This window comes from Cyclopterus lumpus, chromosome 6 (assembly GCF_009769545.1).
Source record: "Cyclopterus lumpus isolate fCycLum1 chromosome 6, fCycLum1.pri, whole genome shotgun sequence".
Classification (NCBI taxonomy): domain Eukaryota; kingdom Metazoa; phylum Chordata; class Actinopteri; order Perciformes; family Cyclopteridae; genus Cyclopterus; species Cyclopterus lumpus.
Genome location: NC_046971.1, coordinates 11,307,625 through 11,329,795, shown reverse-complemented (window position 1 = coordinate 11,329,795; position 22,171 = coordinate 11,307,625). Strand labels below are relative to the sequence as shown.

General features: G+C 44.2%; 1 protein-coding gene across 3 annotated transcripts in view; it reads left to right on the top strand.

The window, feature by feature from the left end:
• otud7a (OTU deubiquitinase 7A) overlaps nucleotides 1–18,832 on the top strand; it is a 32,191-nt gene extending 13,359 nt beyond the window's left edge. Inside the window, exons 1-12 of one of the 3 annotated variants that reach the window (XM_034536137.1) lie at nucleotides 455–614; nucleotides 903–1,056; nucleotides 3,106–3,291; nucleotides 3,388–3,606; nucleotides 5,374–5,475; nucleotides 5,984–6,111; nucleotides 6,721–6,833; nucleotides 8,216–8,343; nucleotides 8,424–8,573; nucleotides 13,919–14,033; nucleotides 15,125–15,209; nucleotides 15,496–17,046. In XM_034536137.1, the coding sequence (XP_034392028.1) occupies nucleotides 972–1,056; nucleotides 3,106–3,291; nucleotides 3,388–3,606; nucleotides 5,374–5,475; nucleotides 5,984–6,111; nucleotides 6,721–6,833; nucleotides 8,216–8,343; nucleotides 8,424–8,573; nucleotides 13,919–14,033; nucleotides 15,125–15,209; nucleotides 15,496–17,046 (2,862 nt within the window). In that variant the 5' untranslated portion in view covers nucleotides 455–614; nucleotides 903–971. Of the gene's footprint in view, nucleotides 1–454; nucleotides 615–742; nucleotides 833–902; nucleotides 1,057–3,105; nucleotides 3,292–3,387; nucleotides 3,607–5,373; nucleotides 5,476–5,983; nucleotides 6,112–6,720; nucleotides 6,834–8,215; nucleotides 8,344–8,423; nucleotides 8,574–13,918; nucleotides 14,034–15,124; nucleotides 15,210–15,495 lie in introns of those variants that run through there. The other 2 variants (XM_034536136.1, XM_034536134.1) reach the window with 2 other exon arrangements.
• The last annotated feature ends 3,339 nt before the right edge of the window (nucleotides 18,833–22,171 follow it).

Below are 22,171 nucleotides of genomic sequence, written 5' to 3'. Positions count from 1 at the left end.
GAAACATCAGCTGTATTTTGTGTCTGTGCCAAAACTGAGCCAAAAGTGGATGGTCATGTCGTGTGGCGCACTGGGAGTTGGAGCTGCGCTTCCAGCTCAGTGATGTGGTCAGAGTATCAGCATGTCTCCAGCATGCTCTCACTCCTCTTTAGGTCAAAGCCACAGACCTGAGCAGCCTTCAAACCTCCGGTCTGCACACACAAAGGTTTGGGGTCAGAGCTGCAAACCTGTGGGTGTTTGTTTCTTCACTGACAGCGCTCTGAACCCACGCCGCCTCCAGAGGAATGAACGCTATGCAGGGGCTCATTCGTTCCATGGGCCGAGGGAGTGAACACTTGTGCATTTGAGGAGTGATATTTAAGATTTAACAAAGGCACGCTTGTTGATCATTAGAGCCGTGATGTTAACCTTTTCTCTAACTAGGATCATACTAAATAACATCACACTGAATCACTCCACAAACAGTTGCTAGTCCTGCTTCCTTGCTGTCCAGCTCATGTGGTTCAAGATACTGGATCATACCCAGAAACCCTTGGTTGGCCCTCAGCGGCAGGAAGAGGGTTATTGTGGTTTTACGTCATGGGCGGTGGGCCAAAGGCTTTGGAGATAGGCAGGTGTGTCCTGGTTACGAAGTCTGGTCGTATTGTTGATATTACGCCTGTGCTGTTGGATATTATGTTATGACTGTTAGCAAAAGCTGGGAGGAGTTCTGGGAGTGGAGTGCTGTTCACAGTGCTGTGTACTTTCAGCTCAAAGCATTACACATCAGTACAAGCAGGCCGAGACGGCTGGCTGGGATAAGAATACGAAAGAGCTTCTGCTTTCTCACAGGGTTAGTGAGTAATGGGTTTTTTAAAGTGTGGCTGAAATGGATTGACTATAAAATGGTGTCTTTTTTCCAGATGACAACGTGAAGGCTGGCGTCCACCAAGGCCACCGCTGCACCGTGGGCAGCGCACACACATGATCACATGACTCTGGACATGGATGCGGTCCTGTCAGACTTTGTTCGGTCCACGGGGGCAGAACCGGGTCTGGCAAGAGACCTGCTGGAAGGTAAGAGACTGAAATTGTCAACCAAACTGTTATATATATAAAAGACTCAATATGTGGGAATTTGTGTTTTGATCAGCTGCTCCCTGTTGTGCTGAGGTTGAACTCAAGCGAACAGAGGAGAGGGAAGAACAGTAGAGAAGAGGAAATGAGGGGAAAGGAAACAAAGGAGGGAGGGAGAGGAGTGGGGCCTGTAACAGTGAGCCAGCTTGCTGATTTAGGGGCCAGTGTGACGGTTTTACGAGTGCACTCCCATGGGAGAGCTTTGTGCCCATTCATTGGAACTCATTGAGGAGCAGAGTGCTACTGGCACTTGTATACATACAGGTCCACTTTGGGGGGGAAAGCAGGAGAGAAAAAGTGCACACGGCAACAGAAAGCCGGTTGATGGTCAGTTGAATTGGCTTTCTTGAGACAGTCAAGTGAGGTTTGGGTTTTTAGTTCCATTTTTTGCAGCAATTTCCCTCTCAGACGATTTTGCATTGCACTCAAGCATCTGGTCAAACTGCATTAGGGAATGAAATCCTTGTAGTGTGTCCTGGAATTTTCTTTTTTTTTTGTCTCTGCATGTTTATTATGCAGCTGGTGTCTAGTCTGATAAAAGAATTACAGTGTTGGGTGTCTGTCTCTCCCTCCCGTTCAGTTTTTTTCCTTCTGATTCTGCTTTGGCACAAAGCCACAGGGACACTAACAAGCCACCAAACAAGACACAGCACTAGATGACCTATTTCAGTATCAAGCCTGCTGCTTCTCTCTGGCCTTAGCTCTCCAGACCTGCATCAATCAGCTGCGACAGCGCAACATGTGGTGCATCCCCTACAGGCTGGTTTATGTACTGAAGAATTAGTGCGGACCTTTTGGATACATTTATTGACAACCGAGACATTTTCTCTGTTCTGGGCTGAGGTTTTTTTAATTTGAGGGAAAAGGGTTAACAGGAAAGAATAGGAAAAAGGGTTAACAAACACATTTAGGAGATTTTGTCTCATTAAAGAAATCAGATAGTTAGTAAAGCTTGCAGTTCAGTGAAGCTGCTGTGTTTCTAATGGAGAGGGATGATGCATGTTCACACTGCAGATTCATTTATCAGTGTTTCTTTTGCTGATGACCGCCATTAAAAATGAAAGAGCTGAAACAATGCTTTCCATGCCACCGTATTAGTGGGCTAATGTAGAAGCATTTAAGGAACATGCATTAGGTGCTGGGTGGCTATGTTGCTGGACCTTAAGTTGTATTCCTGGATCTGTGCAGCTCAATAAAGTAGAACCAGTTTTGCATTGATCGACGTGAGAGGCAGTGTTTAGTGGCGCCGGGTTTCATGTTCAGACTGTCGAGTATCGTCATGTCTGGAAGTGAGGAAGAAGACAATTTCCTCCAGGTCTCTTACAAAGGGAGTCCATTAATGGACCCTGCCTCACAAACATGCTCAGATTACATGCGGGAGCCCTCTGAATGTTTGCAATTGTAGGCATTGATGTGAGTTTTATAGACTGTTTTGCAGATAGTTCTTGTGGCTTCATGAGAAGGCACACAGTCTTATAATAAGACTGAGGCTCGACTTGTTTCTCTCAAACCTGGAAGGGATCTCTATTAGAGAGACAGCACCCAGAGGAGACAACTGTGTGTGTGTGTGTGTGTGTGTGTTTGTGTTACAAGTGTGTGGGTCCCTCCTGCACATCAGGATATTGCTGTCACTCTGTTAAATGATCTGTCTCCCCTCAGCGTCTGCATTGTTGTGGCACCACCAAATCTCAACCTCTAGTTATTCTTCTTATGATGCAGCATGTTTTACTCAGACTGTATGGCATTGCTCCATTTGGCCTCTATATACCAATATTGTCGGGGCTCATTATTTCAAAATTTTAAAAAAGCTGGGAATTTATCAGAATTTGTCAAATTTATAAAAACACTCCAATTGTTCGAAAATGCACTGAATATTGAAAGAAATATCAATATGATACATTTTTTAGCAATGGTACACAATATTTGTTGTTGATGTTTGTAATCGGTGTTGATGTGCATTCAACCAAACCTTTTGTTTGTGTCTCGCAGGTAAAAATTGGGACCTCAGTGCTGCTCTGAATGATTACGAGGAGCTCAGGCAGGTCCACACTGCCAACCTGCCGCAGGTCTTTAACGAGGGCCGCTACTTCAAGCAGCCAGAGACACGTGACACGCCCACCCTTGTCAGCAAGTTCGCCAGGCCATGTGCACAGAAGCAGGAGGACAATGCACAAGGTACGAGGGCTCCCTCAACACCATATTGCCACCACCAATGACCCCACCAGGTGCATCCCATTCATCCATACAATTCTCGCTTCTTCTCCCCTCTAGAGAAGCGTCTGTCCCGCGGGATCTCCCACGCCAGCTCCGCCATCGTCTCGCTGGCACGGCTGCAGGTGGCCAGTGAGTGTACCAACGAGCAGTTCCCTCTTGAGATGCCCATCTACACATTCCAGCTACCAGATCTCAGCGTGTACAGCGAGGATTTCAGGAGCTTCATAGAGAGAGACCTGATCGAGCAGTCCACCATGATGGCTCTGGAGCAGGCCGGTGAGCCCTACAGGATATAATATAATACAATACATTCTGGTATAGGGCTTCTCCTACTACTAATATAAGATATGTAACTGAATCTTGAGCATTTCAGCGTGTTCTTGATTTAGATTACAATGTAATGCAGGAGGCCCACAAAGCAGTAACATTGAGAAAATACCATTGAAAGTCGGTAATGTAGACAGAGACTGAAAGTAGACGTACAGAGCAGCAGCGTCTGGAAGCAAGACGACAACAACTAATTCAAAGCATCCAGGATCCCAAAGGATTCATCTCCCAGTTTACGTTATGAACTAACGGAGAGAAACTAGTTAGTGAAGTTTCAAATCTTCCTGCAGATTTTCTCACCCAGAGACTGCTGAGATTGTAGAGCCTTTCTCATCTAATTAAATATATTGACCTTCACATTTCTGTATTTCATAAACAAGTGAATAAGATAGAATCTGTCTAATATTGTGGACACACTTTCAACCATCGAACCAGAGAATCTGGTGTGATAGGTGAAGGATTTAGCCTCCCTTTATGGCTGGTTGAATATCAACCAGCACATGAATCATTCTTGGATATAACATCATTAAACAAACTGGGTAATAGTAATAGTAGTTCAACTACTTCATATCCAACTCGTAAATAAATGGTGAAATGCAAAACATCTGCATTTTGAGCCCATTCACACTGAGGGGTAAATCATTCAGAGATTCTTCTGTGTTTACTGTTGTTAAATAAATGATGCAGTCAGATCACCCGAGGCTTCGAGCGATGAGGTTTCCTGCAGTAAAGCAGTGTGCCTGTGAAGCCGTCGTCTCTCCCTCAGGGACACTGTCAGGGCGGTGATGGAGCAGAAACTAGAGATACTGTAAAAGTCAGGCTGATGAGGAAGATACTCAGAGTGGGTTTTTGATGGACTGCTAGGTATTTGAGGGGTGTTGGCAAAGCATATGTCTAATGAAGCTAATTATGCTTGTTTGCTAATTGTCCTCATTGGTTCCATCACTGGTACCTGCTCCAGTAGTGTGAGACTGGAGGTCATTAAGTTTACACTTCATCTGAGTAACAACGAGACAAACAGTTGTGACAGCTCCTGTAAATATTCATAGTACATTTCTGACAGAGATGTTTTTTAAAGAATCTGAAAATACCAATTAGACTAGAAGTAGACGATAAAGCAGCAATTGACAATCTTTCCACAAGAAGGTTAATTACATATATCTCATGTCTAAAATAATATAATCAGGATAGAAACTACACTCAAAATTACACTAATTATATGTTATTTTTTTTTTATAAATAAAGTACCCTATAATAATGTAATGCATAATACAAAGAGAATGTGCTATTGAGTTTTGTGTGGACCTGAGACTCATGTATGTATTTATTGTAATGCTCTTGCTTTATCTGAAATATTCTTGCTATTAATCTAACATTGTTGTATTTATATTATTGATAAATGAGCATGTGTCTTTTTCTTCACCTTTGGCGTCTGACACATCACCAGTCGCCCGTGGAATAAACATCTCTCTTGGAATTGCCTCTCTCAAAATGTTTCTTTTGCAGAATGTATTTTCCTCTCTGTAGAGATCCCTGTAAAGCCCAATTAGACATTATATTGGAAACACACAAATATATTTGCGTGCATGCATTTCAATTTGAGTAAGTAAAGAGAACATTGACTTGAAAAGGGATTGAAACTAAATGTGTTTGCTCTTTTATGTTTCTCAGTTTTGTGCAGAAATCAAGGTCTTATAATATTGTACGTGTGTGCAGGTCGTCTGAACTGGTGGTCTACCATGTGCACTAGCTGTAAGAAGCTGCTTCCTCTGGCCACCACAGGGGACGGGAACTGCCTTCTGCATGCTGCCTCTTTAGGTGAGCTGCTCATGTACACAAGAGTATATCTAACACATGATATTACCATATCATCCATAACAACTGTGCTAGACGCTGCCTATTAACAGTGTCAGTGCTGCGTCACAGCTGCTGAATCCAGAGGAGTAAGAAAGAAGGATCGGTAGAGCAAAGGAAGCAAGGAAGGGAGGAAGGGAAGGAGATAACTGACCTATACGTTGCAGGAAACTGTCAGCTGCAGGGTTCAGAGGTTTATTCAGGTCTGTGCCAAAGGAGATTGTTGACTTCCCAGTGTGAGGACTGCTGAAGCAGGAGCGTCAATGTTAGAGGCACCAGAGTTAATGCAATGTACACTGACAGTGAGACAACTTAGGCCCTTTGATGAATGATGAAAGGCATTTTAGACAGGAAGTTAAAGAACTGGGTTTTTTCTCAGAATGATTATATTGTTTGGTGCAATGGCTGTGTCCTTCTTTTATGTCTTCAATCTTAACATGCAGTAACAGTGTCTTGCATCTGTGTCAATCAGGGATGTGGGGCTTCCATGACAGAGACCTGATGCTGAGGAAATCCCTGTATACCATGATGAAGAGCGGAGCGGAGAGAGACGCTCTGAAGAGGAGGTGGAGGTGGCAGCAAACCCAACAGAACAAGGAGGTTGGAAGAGTAAATGCACCACAACCACTTTAACCAATGATGCATTAATAAATCCATAAGAGCAAGTAAAGGGATGAGCCACATGTAACCTCTGTCATTAAGCGCTGATTTTAGCCTCCTTGCTGAGTCTCACATTTGGATTTTTGATTTCTTTTGATGATACCATGTGTGCATTAGTAGCCGTGTTAATACTGTCAAATCCTCTGCACTTCCTCTCCCTTCTCTTGATGTTCATGGATTAAAGTATATACCAATCTATTAGAAAAATGGTGTCGCCAAAGATAGCTCAGGCAAAGAAGTAGTCCAGATGCTCATATTTAAAAAATGCCTCGGGCGTCCTGGTGGCCCACTGATCTAAGATGCATTCCGTGTAAACGCAGCGTCCTGGTTTGTTGCATGTCATCCACCTTTCTCTAATTACCCATAATCCTTTTCTGTTTCTTTCATCAAACCATCCTTGAACACCAAAAATATGACAAAAATGACCCACATGTGTGCTTCTGGAGAAAACGTTGTAGATGAATTATGATGAATATTGGTAGTAAGATTGTGTGGGTGAACATCAGCCCGTGCTTATTAGAATTTCTCTATGTGTGCGTGTCGGTGCAGTCGGGGCTGGTGTACACTGAGGAGGAGTGGGAGAGAGAATGGAACGAGCTGCTGAAGTTGGCCTCCAGTGAGCCTCGCACTCACCTCAGCAAAAACGGCAACACCAGTGGAGGGTAAGCAGTTTGATTCATATTTATCCCCATTTTACTCCCAAGACACGACGCATATTGCATTCCTTGCACCAGAATCTAGCAATGTTTGCTCCGTTGTCATTGTATGAGATTGAGAATGGGACAAAACGCAGCAGCCGTAGTAGTGAGTTGCTCAGCTCTCGTCCCACATCACACATTTCACTCTCCTGCTGTGTTTTAATGGCTTTTACATTGAAACACTGCAGGAGGCCCACAATTAAAACAAAAGTGACCTTCTCACTAAGATGGATTTGTCAGGGGAACTCATTGTTCCCACTCGCACTGTTGCTCTTTAACGTTGGCTTTTCGATTTAATAACATTGTTGAAGCTGTAGTGTGAGACTGTGCCATCTACTGGCTGCCATCAGTATTAATCATTTGTCCCCTCCCCCCCACCCGTTGCATAAACAAGTGTAAGAGTGGGTTTATCATAGGCTACAGAGGCAGATTGGAAACTAGCTCTAGTTTCCTCTTCCTACGCACAGAAACCTTGCGGTTTGTCTCTTGTTTCCATTTTCACTGAAATCATCTTACATACTCTCTTATATAGACGATGGGCATAGCAGCTATTTTGGTGGAGAAAAAACAACTATGATGGAAATAAAAAACTCAACCAGGTGTCTGCTGTTGATTGGAATGCAATTTAATTACATCGAATGTAATTTTGGCAGGTTCTGGTTGTCTGCGCTCAGTGCATGGTGAACGTGATTAATGTAAAAACCTCATAGGAAACCATGCAAAGACTATTTCCGCGCGACAGCAGCATCTGAAAATTATTGAATAACTACGTTAATTATCCGGGATCGCCAGTGTTGACTTGTCCAGTACAAAGCCCTCTATCACTGACAATATCCCACAATTTACTCATTTACTCTGGTGGTTTTAACCTCTCATTGAGTTAGACTGTAATACAGTAATCAGGTCAGGGACGTTTGATGGTCCTAGTGTGAGATGAGCCCCTAAATAGGATGAGTGGGATTCACATAATAAGAGGCTCTTTATTAGAGTGAATTTGGCAGCGTGGCTGTTTCTGTGGCTGACAACTTAATTGTTGCACATCCTCTGGTTCCCTGGTGGTTGCATGCCTGATAGCTCTGCCTCTGCTTTTTCTCTCGGTCTCATCCTCCCTCCCTCTTCATTTCTCCCGCTCTCTTTAATTCACACTCATGTACGAACAGATGGATCTTCGTACAAATCTATTAAAGGTAGCCAGAGGGCAAAAAGGATCAGGTTAGATCACGCAGACACATGATTTGCACGGACATTAACTGTTTTGGCAGATGTTTTTGCATCACTCAATTAGGAAATTGTCATAGTATCCCATGATCCCACTGTGTTACATGTTTTTTGTTGTTTTTCTGCAGGGTGGATAACTCTGAGGATCCGGTCTATGAGAGTCTGGAGGAGTTCCATGTGTTTGTGCTGGCCCACGTGTTACGCAGGCCAATTGTGGTGGTGGCTGACACGATGCTCAGAGACTCAGGAGGAGAAGGTAGGCTGACTGCATCTTGCGCTGGTCTTCTACAATACAGTAGGATAAGCAATGTACTGACACTAGATGTGGTGTTCCAGCGTTTGCTCCCATCCCGTTTGGAGGGCTCTATCTGCCTCTAGAGGTCACTCCGAGCCGCTGTCACTGCTCTCCTCTGGTCCTGGCCTACGATCAGGCTCACTTCTCTGCACTGGTGTCCATGGAGCAGAGAGACCAGCAGCGAGAGCAAGGTAAGCAACTGTGCATCATTACAAAACCACTTACTATCTTGATGGAAAAATCTGCCGGCATACGCAGATTGGGACGTGGGATATAAACCTTTTCTTGACCTTGGTGTCACCTGCTGTAATGTGCATTAGTTAGGCAGTCCCTGATTTAACTTTATGTGGGTATATTGCAAAAATGAGGGTGAGTGGTCTGCCTGTCCTTCTAGAGGTGAATAATGTATGAAACAGCAGTCTAATTACCTGTAATCCATTATTAAAGCAGGCCAGTTGACAGCAGGAACCAGGGAGTGTCCAACATGGATGGGAAGTAGACAGCAGGCTTCTTATATTTCTCTCTCAGAGGTCACTGTTTGGATCTAGATAGTTGCAGTAGGTGTGTCTGTTTATGGTGTGCCTCTTACAGTGGTCTGTGATGTGGTGCTGCGTAGAGCATACTGATGCTGTTATGTTGTGCCGAGGGGGTGTTGATTTTCCGTTTTGTTTGAGTGACTCTTGTTTTTGTCTCGTTGTGCTCCCACTCCGGATGTGTTGCTTATTCCCGAGGTCTAAGTAATCTTCACATGGAATTCCTTTAATTGACAAATAGAGTGAATCTCCTTGACAACCAGCCTTAGTAGTCACGGCACTCTTCTTTATCTGACTCAGCGGGTGGAACTCACTTGTCACTTGCGTGGTGGTGCCGGCTAACCCTGTCCCTCCGCCTCTTCTTCTCCCTCTCAAACACAGATACACTTATGTAAACTGTTTCTTTCTTCCTCTCTCCGTCTTCCTCCATCACTTGTGCTTTTCTGAGCATGCAAGTTTCCTATTCTCACCAACCAAGTTATTTATGACCACTGCAGACTAGCAGACAGATGTGATTACTAACCTGCAATGCCTGCCCTGAAGTCATTCCCATTAATGCCATAATGCATATCCACGGCAGCCTAGTCCACAGCACATAACTATTCAGCACTCCCACTTTTATGTTGGCGTTTTAGTGTGGCAGTTCCCTTTTTGTCCAGCAGATGGTGCGTATGTCAAGAGAACCGTCTGTAGCTCGATCACTTCACTGCTGCATGACTCTACTTTTTCATTCTGGTACACTGTGTCCTGTGATAGGATCAGAGTGCGTTTTGTCTGCATTCTCTCTCTCCAAGATGTTATGAAAACATTTGTACGATTCGTTTGGTGCATTTGTATGTCATGTGATGAATTCTATTAAGCAGCCATGATACAAATCTGTGCTGCTCCTATCTTGTTTTCCTGCCTTTGTAAGAGGTATAGTTTTATTTTTTTTGTATGCTATTATAAGCAATGTGGGTTAGTGAATTTTGATAAATGGTACAATGCTGGCTTATATCGCTGAACAAATGCCAGACAGACAAGCAGAGGGTCAGACAGACAGACAGACAGACAGACAGACAGACCTAATCTTCCACTGCCAATTAGGACGGAGCAGCACCAGCCGGCCCCTAAGCCCTTACCACATCACCACATATGGGCAGGGTCCCAGATTGGGGCCTCAACAAACCGGTGCTCTCTGCTTACAGTCAGGCCAGTGTGTGGACGTCTCAGGTAGAGGGTTGGTCTCAGTTTCCCCCGGCACAGGGAAGAGCATCAGAGAGGCCGTTGGCCCTGTGTGTGTTCAGGTGCCAGAGGCTGGGTTAGAATACTGGCTCTTTCTTCAGCCGTCTGTATGGAAGTTTATAACGAAACCCCCCCCCCAGTAACCCGATTCTAAATCCCACTGACACATCACACTACTGACCCTTTTATGGCCCGCTTACACGGCTGCTAAGGCTGTATTGATGGTGGATAGTGAAAAACAAAACAAAAGGGAGGGGTGTGTAAAGTCAGAGGTTAACTTTCTTTTAATACATTTTTCTCCCTCTGAGCACATCCCAACAGCACAGTCAAGTTTTTAAGTAAGCCAGTCAGGTGAACCCAGAGCTTTCTATATGTGTTTTTAATCAGCCCACTGCTGCTCACCTGCTGTGTGATAATGACTAGCTCCTCAGTAGACGCCGTTGGCAATGTCTTTTATCAGCGTGTTTGTGCTCCCGTGGTTAAACGATGTATGAGTGGAACTGGACCTCTAAAAAACGGTGGAGCTATTTCAAGCTCTGGTCCCAGTACCAAAACACTTCCAGGTTTTCTTTGGCATCCCATCATCAACCCCCTAACACCCATTTAAATGGAGTAAATGGTCGTCTTTTACACAAAGACCACCTACATAACAGTGTGGTTTAACATCCAGCTATGGCCAGGTTCTACTTCTCAATCTATTAAAGACTCCCAGTGTATTTCTCCCCATGCAGTTGGCGTAATTAAATCAATATGGCATCCAGAATTAAAAAGCTATTTGTTGTGGTTTTATATGTTACTTCAAAGGTGATGCTCTTGTAATTACCACCATGGTTCCGCTCAGACTTGTTTATATGCATGACTGCCGTTTAGTCTGCTGAATTGGGTCCTTTAAATCTGCAGCTGTGCAGAATGTCCAAAGTCAAATTTGTGCGTTTTCCAGACAGTACAAATTGTTCTTGAATTGCAAACAGAGGAAACATTGGCTCAGTGTTCATGCTGTTAATAAAAGCTCGTAATGTGTGAGTTTGTCCTCCGAAGGGAGTAGAAGAGGAGAGAGAAGCCTCTCTCTTTCTACTCTCATGACACAAGGCATGATATACAATGTCTATGTTCATTTTGTGCAAACGAAAAAAAAACAATCAAATCCTGTGAACGCACGCTTAGAAAGGTTATCTACCTCATTTGCTACAACTGTTTCCTCACAGGTTACACCCAAGTCCCCCTCTGAATCAAAGATGCAAACTGAGCAAGGCGAGGCAGACTGGCAGCTGTGTTGCTGAGTACACCGCTCGCATACCGCGGAGGGCTATGATGTCATCCATGCCTAAGCTATGGGAATCGGTCATTCAAGGACAACAAAACAAGGCTGCCAACAGGGATAGTAAATACATTACAGCACACTTTAGTCCCCCAGAGCTCAATTGGCAGTGTTGAATCTCTGAATCTGGACCGGGCCCAAGTGGGAACAACAGCACACACAGCAGTTTGGAATGGCGTGAAAGAAGGACAGCTGCATTGTGGGAGCCAGGACGCCACCTCTCAGACCTCCGCTGCCTGCTGCATGACCCTCAGTGGGAACTGAGTGGGAGCTGGTTAACTGCCGTATGTGTTTGTGATTATGACTGATTTTTTCTGGGCAAGAGTTTTCTAGGAAAGACCCTTCTTTAAGAAAACCAACATTTTTTTCTCCCAGTGTTCATTGCTGCCATGCCACTGCTCTCATTACTGTTTGTCTCTGTGGCTACAGGCATTAGTCATGCTTCTTTTTTGGGAAGGTGGTGTAAAATGCATTGCAATTTACAGGTATGAAGCATATGAGGCAACCGTGACATTTTAGGACAGCTCTGTGGACAAGCCTAGTTTGCCAGCTCTGCTATTAGTGATGTATTTACTCAGCTGTTGGAATTTGTTTGCTTAGCGAGTGATGGTGTTAGACACAAATAAGTGGTCATGTTTGCAGTGTTAAATTTGCTAGCATGGGAGTGGCCGCACCAATTCGGTTTCAAAAACTTAAGTAAACACACTATGCATGTACCAACACTATTGTGACATGTGTCATGATTAATAGTGTACTTTGCACCTATGCAGAGACACTCAGGAAGAGGAAAATAGTTGAACCTGCAGTTTCATCAGGGACACGGGAGGGGCCGTTGCATGAAGCCTGCGGAGCAGAGCAGCACGTTGGCAGTGGAAGAATTGATAAGGCAGGGAGGAGACTGTATCTTCCATCTGGGGCTGACAGTGAAGGCTGGAATGTCCTCTGCCTGAACAGCCTGCCTCTCTCTGCTGTCATGTGGACAACAGCCCCCACACCAGGCAGCCTGAGGAGAGCTGTCATGAGGTCCAGTGGGGTCTAGCTAGTCCTCACACTTTTGTTTTGAAAAGCAGCCGTGCCCTCGCACACAAACACATACACGCCCGCACTTTGCACATATTATGAGCCCACGAGAGGAAGCCCGGGTGGGTGTCTGTTTTATGCGCTCTGTCCAGTCATTAATGTTGAAAACATCTTCCTGCTTGTAAGTAGCTGATCATATCAGCAGGGTATGAATTCAATTATGTCACACTTCTTCTCTTTTTCTGCACTCCTGTGGCTGATTGCACTCTATTACTAAGCTAAATCATCCTGTACAGCCCTGAACAACTGCAGAGCTAGTCGGTTGAATGTAAATCCAAGCAGCAGCCTCAGCATCCCAAACTCAGACTATCAAATCATTTAGTTTAGCTAAGGGATGCTTTCAGTTTGGGTCCTATTTTGTTAGTTTGGGCATCACTCCTTCTGCTAATGATAACACTGTACGCACCCAAGTATCTGCAGAGGTCTGCGACGCCTCTAAAGAGAAAACACACAAGGCAGACACTCAGGTTAGCTATATGTATGTGGAAGAGAAAATAAAGACAAACAGTCAAATTATGACCCAGGCTGTGTGTTCTAAATTCATCACAGTTTACAGACTGACTTCCTACTTCCCATAGTTGTGCATGCATATTGTTTCTGTGAATCAAAGGATTATTAACAACATTTGAAGTGTACTCAGTTTGGATTTAACTCCAAACAAAGTGGCTTAGATAATCTGACTAAACTGTCGTTTAAAGGCTTTTTTGCCTTGCCTCCATTGGACTTTGCTGTAGCAATGTCACTGTGTTCCCAGATATCAGTATTATCTCTCGAGATCGCAGTTTTGTCATTGCAGTTAGTAAAGATACCTATGAAAATAAGACCCAATTTGAGAAGTAATAATTCATCATTGTGGATCAGTTGGAGTTGTCACGGAACTGTAAATGTTCACATTTCCAATTTGTCTGAGGACATCAAAGACATCCCATCCATGTTGGTTCAAACGTTTGGATTGAAAACTAAATCCAACCTTGGAAAGAAAACAGTTAATTTACCAGCTGTTTTTTGAGATTTTGATTGCATTGATTCGACAGTACAATATCATAGGACCAGTCTGTGTTATAAGAGGAGCAACTAATAGAAGTTAAAGCTGGTGACTGAGGCCCTTCGCTGTGTGGATGAGTCAGTGTGAGTGACACTCACTGGTCACGGTTACTTCTCTGACTAAACAATGGGCGTCTGATAGAATGCACCCACAGTATACTTAACCCCATGCTGACGGGCATCTGGGATAATTAACATGGCATTATCCTAGTGTGTCATTATGGTGTCACTGTAGTTCTGAAACCACGGTGGCCTTGGGAGAGAATGGGTGGCGTGCAACGTAGACTGGTGGTAAAGCTAGACCAAACTAACCTTCTGATAATCTCATCTCTTCCAGCTGTTATCCCTCTGACGGACTCGGAGCACAAGCTGCTGGCACTCCATTTTGCCGTGGACCCTGGCAGGGACTGGGAGTGGGGGAGGGACGACAATGATAATAACAAGCTAGCCAAGTAAGTCCCGTATATCGTATCGCGTATCGCAGGGTGTTGATGCTTATCAACAAAGCACACAGTGGCGCTGCCAAGGCAGTTCTGATAGTCTACCCACAGGGCCGTATGTGGGGGATTTAACTCTTATTATGGTCTCCGAGCTCAGGTCACTTTAAAGAGTGAGCAGAGAGAGAACAAATTGTGAGATACGTCAGTCATCCATAGGGTTTCCCAGGAATGGCCTCACTAAAGCAGCAACACACACGCTGAGTTTCCCAAAGAGTTTATGTAAGGGTTTCTGTTTCACATTCCTGCCAGTCAGGGTTCAGCTTATCATTTAAAGGAACAGTTCACCCCAAAATCTAAATTACATATTCATCCTCTCAGCTGTAGTGCCATTCATCAATTCAGATCGTTTTGCTGTGAGTTGCCTACTTTTGGAGGTAGCGCCATAGAGATTTCTATACTGAGACCAGATGTCACTCGGCTTGTGGTGCTCAAATCACCCCAAAAATACATTTGGAAAAACTACAGCAATGTCTCTTTCCAGACATCATGACCTGGTTACTCAAGATAATCCACAGACCTTGTTTCATGTAGGAACTATTTTCTGTCAACCAAACTACACCTGCCAACTGTATTCCCTTGCTTCAGGAAGGGTGCGTCTATAATCGCTACTGCTAGCTTATCTAGCACCAATGAGGAAGCTAATGTTACAGCTCAGCCGAGGAGGACGTCATTAAAGGTTACCATGAGGCCATGAGAAGATGCAGAGATAGTGCTGTTCTCAAATGTATTGTTTTGGCACTTTGAACACCACACGCTGAGTGTCCCATAGTCACATTATATTAAAGAGAAGGCAGCCAATATCTCAAAAACTAGGCATCTCTGACCAAAACTATATAGATTAAACTGTCCCTTTAAGAAGCTCCATAATGAACAATGCAGATATACATCAAAGCTGTAATAACACCTCTTTATATTACCCTCATAGTTTTTTTAAATTCAATACTTCCTTAAAATGTCGTACTCAGATCAATTAAGATGCTATGTATGCCATTGGGTTCAAGTCAACTGCTTGTTGTTAATTGTGGACACATGTTCTCCCACAGTCTCATCTTGTCTCTTGAGGCCAAACTCAACCTGCTGCACAACTACATGAATGTAACATGGATCCGAATTCCATCTGAAACAAGGGTAACTTTTTCTCACATGTGTTTGTGGTTTTGCCCAAGAGAGACTTCAGATTCTAGATGTTTTTGAAACCACATACTCTTCATTCAATCAGTTTTATTTACTGTCAGAATTCAATAACCCCAGGAATTCACATGTTTGTTCTGAAGCTGAATCACAAGAAATCAGACAAAAAAGTACTTGTCTGGAGTAGATTGCAAGTCCCTGAGAAATTTCCCTCAGACCTTATTGCTTTTGCTATGTTCTGTGTTTTATTCATTGCTGTATGTGTTTGTGTATTTCTGTGCAGGCTCCCCTAGCTCAGCCAGAGTCTCCCACAGCCTCTGCAGGTGAGGATGTCCAGTCTCTCGCTGAGTCAATGGACTCTGACCGCGAGTCTGTCGGCAGCAACTCTAACGTCAACAACGGCAAGCCCAGCAAGGAGAAGGACAAAGACAAGCAGCGCAAGGACAAAGACAAGAGCCGGGCTGATTCTGTAGCCAACAAACTAGGTAGCTTCAGCAAAACCTTGGGAATCAAGCTGAAGAAGAACATGGGAGGTCTGGGTGGCCTTGTGCACGGAAAAATGAACAAATCTAACTCTGGCTCAGGTCGTAGTGGGGAGAATGGAGGGGAAAAGACAAAGAAAAAAGAGTCTAAGACAACCAAAGGGAGCAAGGAGGAGTCGGGCCAGTCAGCCAGCTCCACTTCCTCTGAGAAGGCCACCAGTCCATCCCCTACAGACAGAGACGGAGCCTCCAGCTCCTCCCCCCCCGGGAGACAGGACAGTGCAGCGAGAGACAAGACCCTGGAAAACTGGAAATACAGCACCGATGTTAAGCTCAGCCTCAACATCCTGCGGGCTGCCATGCAGGGGGAGCGTAAGTTCATTTTTGCAGGCCTCCTGCTGACCAGCCATCGACACCAGTTCCACGAGGAGATGATCAGCTACTACCTGACCAACGCCCAGGAGCGCTTCAGCCAGGAGCAGGAGCAGAAGAGGAAGGAGGCCGAGAAGAAGCCGCCTGCCACAAATGAGGTGGCCGTGAAAAAGCCGGAGCATGAGAGTGTCTTCCAGAGGGAGAGATCGGACAGCTCGCCACCGGAGAGCTGCTCTCCCACCCTGCCCCACCACACCCACACCTACAACCACAACTCCCAGCCACCACTGGGTCTCAAGATGCAGGGCAGGAACAGTCCCACTCCTGCAGCCCCTCTCATCTCTGTCCCAGTCCCTCCTCTCACCCCGCTAACAGCCTCCCACCATGTCCCCCACTCAGCCCCTGCGCCTTACTCCTCCCCCAGTATTGCTAAGAGACCTGGGACCGTTCCTGTGTCTGCCCACTACAGCCATACACCGCCCATCCAGCGGCACAGCGTGATTCACTTACAAGATGTCAACATGAAATCCTCCATCTTCCAAGATGACCCCTATAAGCCTGTGGTGGGCACCCTAAAGACATGCGCCACCTACCCCCAGCAGAATCGCACACTCTCATCCCAGAGTTACAGCCCTGCTCGCCTGTCTGGGGTCCGCACTGTTAACACCATAGAGACCCTGTCCTACAACATGCCTGGCGAACACAAGTCCCACACCTACACCAATGGGTTCAATGCGGGAGACATTCAGGACTGCTTGGAGTTTGCTGATGAGGACAACTCGTCTCACACCTGGCTGAACCAAGAGAAAACCAAAGGGCGGAGTTCTGGAAGCCCTTTGTACTGCTTTCAGCAGCGCCGTTGCAAGAGGGAGAACTGCTCCTTCTACGGCAGGCCAGAGACAGACAACTACTGCTCCTACTGCTACAGAGAGGAGCAGAAACGCAGGGAGAGGGAGAGCAAAGTTCAGAGGCCTGCATAGCCATCACAGCCACTTCAACCACTCGTCAGCAAGGCCACAGGAGACTTGAGGGAACGACACCATCTGCACTCTGCATTTAGAATAACATGATGGCAAACATTTTCTTATTTTGTGGAAGAATGCTCTTGTATTCCTGTCACCCCTCCCTTGTTAGTAAAAAGTATTACTTTATGATGGTGGAAGCATAACTTGAAACAGTGAGCAGCTTTGGCCAGAAATTGTGCTATTTTGTTTTATTTATTTTTTGACTCAAGTTAGTCTTTTACTTGTTTTAGAGTAAAAGTCATCTTTCCGTGATGTAACTTTCTGTATGTGAAAGTTCTTTATTTTTTAAAGTACAAAAATATTTGCATCTCATCAGGAGGGAACATTTTAGCTCTTTTAATCAGTTTGAATGCAATACCTCTGCTTGGTTCTTCAAACATTTGTAGTTGTTTTGCAATCAAAAGAAATTCAATGGGAGATTAATATTAGACTTTAAAGCAATACATTGGTGATTTTTGCTACACCCTCTCCCAATTTTGTCTATGCACCAATAATATAGTTACTGTAGGTTAACTGTGTCTTGTAAATTGTAAAGGATTGTCACGGTGTGCTTTTGTAAACAAATTTGAACTACAGGAATTAAAATGTGTAAGCATTATAGATTGTAATGTTGGATTAGGATGAAAATGTAAATCTATCTCATTTGTTAAGTGTACCTTTTGTTCTTGCCACAGTACAAGGGTTTCCTGTGTCAGAATTGGACTCAAGATAATGTGTAATATATCATTTCACATTTGTACCCGAAGTCGACCTCCTTAAGACCACAAGCACTGCCAAACTGGCTTCCTTAAAAAGATTACAATTCAAATTTTTCAAAATGTTTTCTGTGGCAAACACCGAACAATGTGCATAGGATGAATTGCTTCTAAAATATGCAGTGTTTATGGTGTGTTTCTCTGAGTCGCCTGTTAACTACTCTATTCGGTTAATGTATTAGATGAGAAGAATTGTGGGTAGTAAGAGCAGGCCGATGCGTATTTGTCTGAAGTGTGATTACGTGTCTCTTCCCTTCTACACAAACAACACAATGTGCAATCATGCTATTAGCACTACGTGGTGACCTGCAGTATAGATGTGTCACCGGTTTAGTGTGAGATTGTCTGTTCTTCTTCCATATCTAGAGGCCGTTAAAAGAAGCACCTGCTGCTAAGAGCACCTCAAGCCTTTGTGATCATCAGTGCTTTAACCAATCAGTGGGTTTGTAAAACCCCGGGCCTCCAAGTGCTTTCTCATTCGACATGACTACTGTAAAGACGCAGTGTTTGTGTTGCTGTTTGTTCTGATAATGCTTGGACAATGTACCATGCTGTCCTTACCTAAGTGTGTCCTGGCCAAGGATGTCCACTGCTCCCTGGGTTTGCTTCTGTCTCTCTCCTGTACACACTGCAGTGTTGCTCCTCTTTGTTTCTATGTGACAAGTTCATGGACTCTCACCATGTTAGGACTGTAAGATATGATTTTGTATTCCTTTAAGAGTTTTACACTACTTTAAATTATTAATTTGCACATTAGGTACAAATGTAAATATGAAAAAAAATAGTTTATTGTTACAAACATGGTGTGTCTGCGTCATTTTTTGTTTTTCCTCCAGGAGGTTTTCATCAGGAAATCTAGAGATTGTAGATTTTATTCTTAGGCTGAGGTTTTTTTATTATCAATAATCAATCAAATTACAATGGAGATCATGTTGTTTTGCTTTCTCTTGATCCACACATGCTACAATACACTTTGTTTGCTATCTATTTGCTTTCATTCTTTTTTCTAATGAGGCCTAAAAGCAAACGATAAATGACTGTATTAGGGTACCAGAACTAATCAAAATGTAATATGATTATGTTGTTTTACACAAAAGTATAAATGGCATGAGCAGAATTTAGCACCATCCTTCAAGGGGTTCTACGAACAGAGACCAAAATAATGTATGCAGATTTTTTTGTTGCAAATGTGGGTCAAACTCCAAAAAGACTGGATCCTACAATTCCTAGTTTCACAGTTTTATTTAACAGTTTCTATAAAACATTTCGGGTTGGTCATTATACAACTGCAAAGTGCACTCTCTTACCCTTTAAGAGAGTGCCTTTCTAGAATAGGAAGCTTTCGATGGTTATTGGAAAGACTCTGCATTAGTGGAAAAAGGTCATTAATCTTGCTTTTTGAATGAGTCAAACAAAACCGAAATTCTTCAGAGACAAGGCAGCACTCCAGACTTGGACCTCTAGCTCTGCCGACGCCATTGGCATTAGGGTTGACGCCATTGGCTTTAGGGTCGACGCCATTGGCATTAGAGTCGACGCCATTGGCATTAGGGTCGACGCCATTGGCATTAGGGTCGCCGCCATTGGCATTAAAGTCGACGCCATTGGCATTAGGGTCGCCGCCATTGGCATTAAAGTCGACGCCATTGGCTTTAGGGTCGCCGCCATTGGCATTAGAGTCGACGCCATTGGCATTAGGGTCGCCGCCATTTGCATTAAAGTCGACGCCATTGGCATTAGGGTCGACGTCATTGGCATTAGGGTCGCCGCCATTGGCATTAAAGTCGACGCCATTGGCATTAGGGTCGACGCCATTGGCATTAGGGTCGACGCCATTGGCATTAGGGTCGCCGCCATTGGCATTAAAGTCGACGCCATTGGCATTAGGGTCGACGCCATTGGCATTAGGGTCGACGCCATTGGCATTAGGGTCGCCGCCATTGGCATTAGGGTCGCCGCCACGCAGCAAAAGAGGCTTTTGAAAAGCGGCAGAAAATAAGCAAGGGCATTCATGTGAGTGTCCTCCAACCCTGCCAGTGTTAAATCTGGTTATGGCTCGCTGCACGTGAGCAAATGTCACACATCAAGAAAAATGGTATCAAACACTACATAAAAATGACTCGGAGGAAATTCAAAGTGATGGTTCATTATTTATTTACCTTTGTAGATATGTGTGGATGAATTTAATTACAGCTTAATTAAATCTTCAAAAGCCTAGAAAAGCAGCTTGTGGGAATAACAGTGAGAAGGGATTCATTTTATCACATTTAAGGCTTCCAGTCACATTGTCATCATTGGATATATACATGGTTAAGTAAATATATTGTCTTTAGGGTTGTTTTTTACATTTCTGGCTGGCAGCATGGCTCTAGTGACTTCAGTGTCAGTCAGTCAATCAGTTGCTCCACCACTATTGAATATATCGTCATAGAAGTTATCGAGAATTTACATTTATGGAGCATGAATGACTTACGATAGCGACTAGCTAGTGTTACTAGCTAGTCAAAGATTTCACTTATCTGGTCAAATATTTCAACATCTTTCATGGATTGGCACAACATCGCAGAGGATGTATCCTGTATACTTTGGTGATCCTCTGACCTTCTTCTCCAGCCGTTTGTGGTGTTGATTGAAATGTCTACAACAACAATTGGATGGATTGCCATGAAATTTGATACAGACAATACTTTCCCAATAATTTGTAAAAACGTTTGCGTTCCCCTAACTTTACCTTCTCATAACTCTTTTTTGGTTTATGAATGAATGACACAAAAACCAACAACATTCCCATCAGCCTCAGCTGTTCATGTGTTCAGTGCTAATTAGCAAGTGTTAATAGCTGAAATGCTCTGCTAAGCTTGTGAACAAGGTCAACATTTCAAAATGTTCACATTAAACTCAAAGAAACACTGCCAAAGCCTCACAGAGCCTCTGGCATAGCTGCACACTGCAAGGTCTTGTTAAACTATAATGCACTAAGCAATGCAATAGGTTTTGGCAGAGTAACAGAACTCCCAAATGCAAATGAGCTCATGAGGGTTTAAAAAGAAAATATTTTTTCAAGAAAAAAGGTACGAGGTCAAATTAGAATCCGCTTTTTCAAGAGTCCACTATACGGTAACAGCTGGCTGAGTTGGTGGAGTGAGAGTAAGGAGAACGTTGCATAGTGGGCAGTAAGTAGCCTTTAATGTGTGGGCTGTCTCGTGACGCTGAGAGAGACAACAATGTGGGTTAGATTCAAGACTTCTCCAACTGTTTCCCCATGCTTCAAGTCACATTTGTGGACTGCGGTTGTTAATAATATGGAAAGGCTTGTTCAGTTTTGAAGATGAATTACATCTCCACGTGATGTCTAATGTTAGTCGCACAATGGCACATGAGGGGCTCTTTCTTCCCAGCAATATATCCCAGAGCTCTTGAATCCTGCGTCCTCCATGACAAGTACTGAATGAGACAGAGTACATTGTCTTCTTTCTTGGATCCCCTTTTCTCAGAATTCCCTTTGAATTTGCATGAGGGACCTCCCTTTGCTTTTCAAAGCAACAAAGAGCTCTATCAGGCATACAGCAGTCGCTTGGCAGGCCTCTCATCCTCTCAACACAGCCTCCATGTTTGTTAAATTCACTCAACTCGTTTTAAACTAAAACACCAGGATAGAGTGATTCTAAATTGCCTATTATTTCCCTTTCAGATGCATCTGTCTCCTTCCTCACATCATAAGGACCCATTAGAGGCCTTCATGCAACACGATAGTTCATAAATATTGATTTCTATGGTAAGCAGTTGTCCCATTAAGATGGTGAAAATAAAATATGAAAATGGGTATATGAATAGCATATTTAGATCCTCTCTGCACAATTCTGGTTCTCTATATTGTAAGGCTCTACCTGACGGTATTTACAGGCCTGTTGTGTTTTAGGCAGGTTGAAAGCCTTTGATGCCTCCGCTGCAGTGAGTGGTAATGCTAACCCCCCACTCCCATAGCTAAGCCTTGTTCTCAGCCAGTGCCAGCCTCCAATATCTGAGCTCATCCCACCCGCTCTGCAGGATCTAGCGCCAGCCCCGCCATGCACTGCACTCGAGAGTGGGTGGCATCACATGGCCCTTCAGCCTGCCTTCTGGGGCTTGGCATGGAGGAAGAGGGACGTACACACACACACACACACACACACACACACACACACACACACACACACACACACACACACACACACACACACACATACATACACATACACAGGCCTCTGTGTTATTAAGACCACTACTGCTACTGCTGCCCCTGCTGACCACATCTCGCCCTCCTCCCTTTTCTGTGGATTAATTCC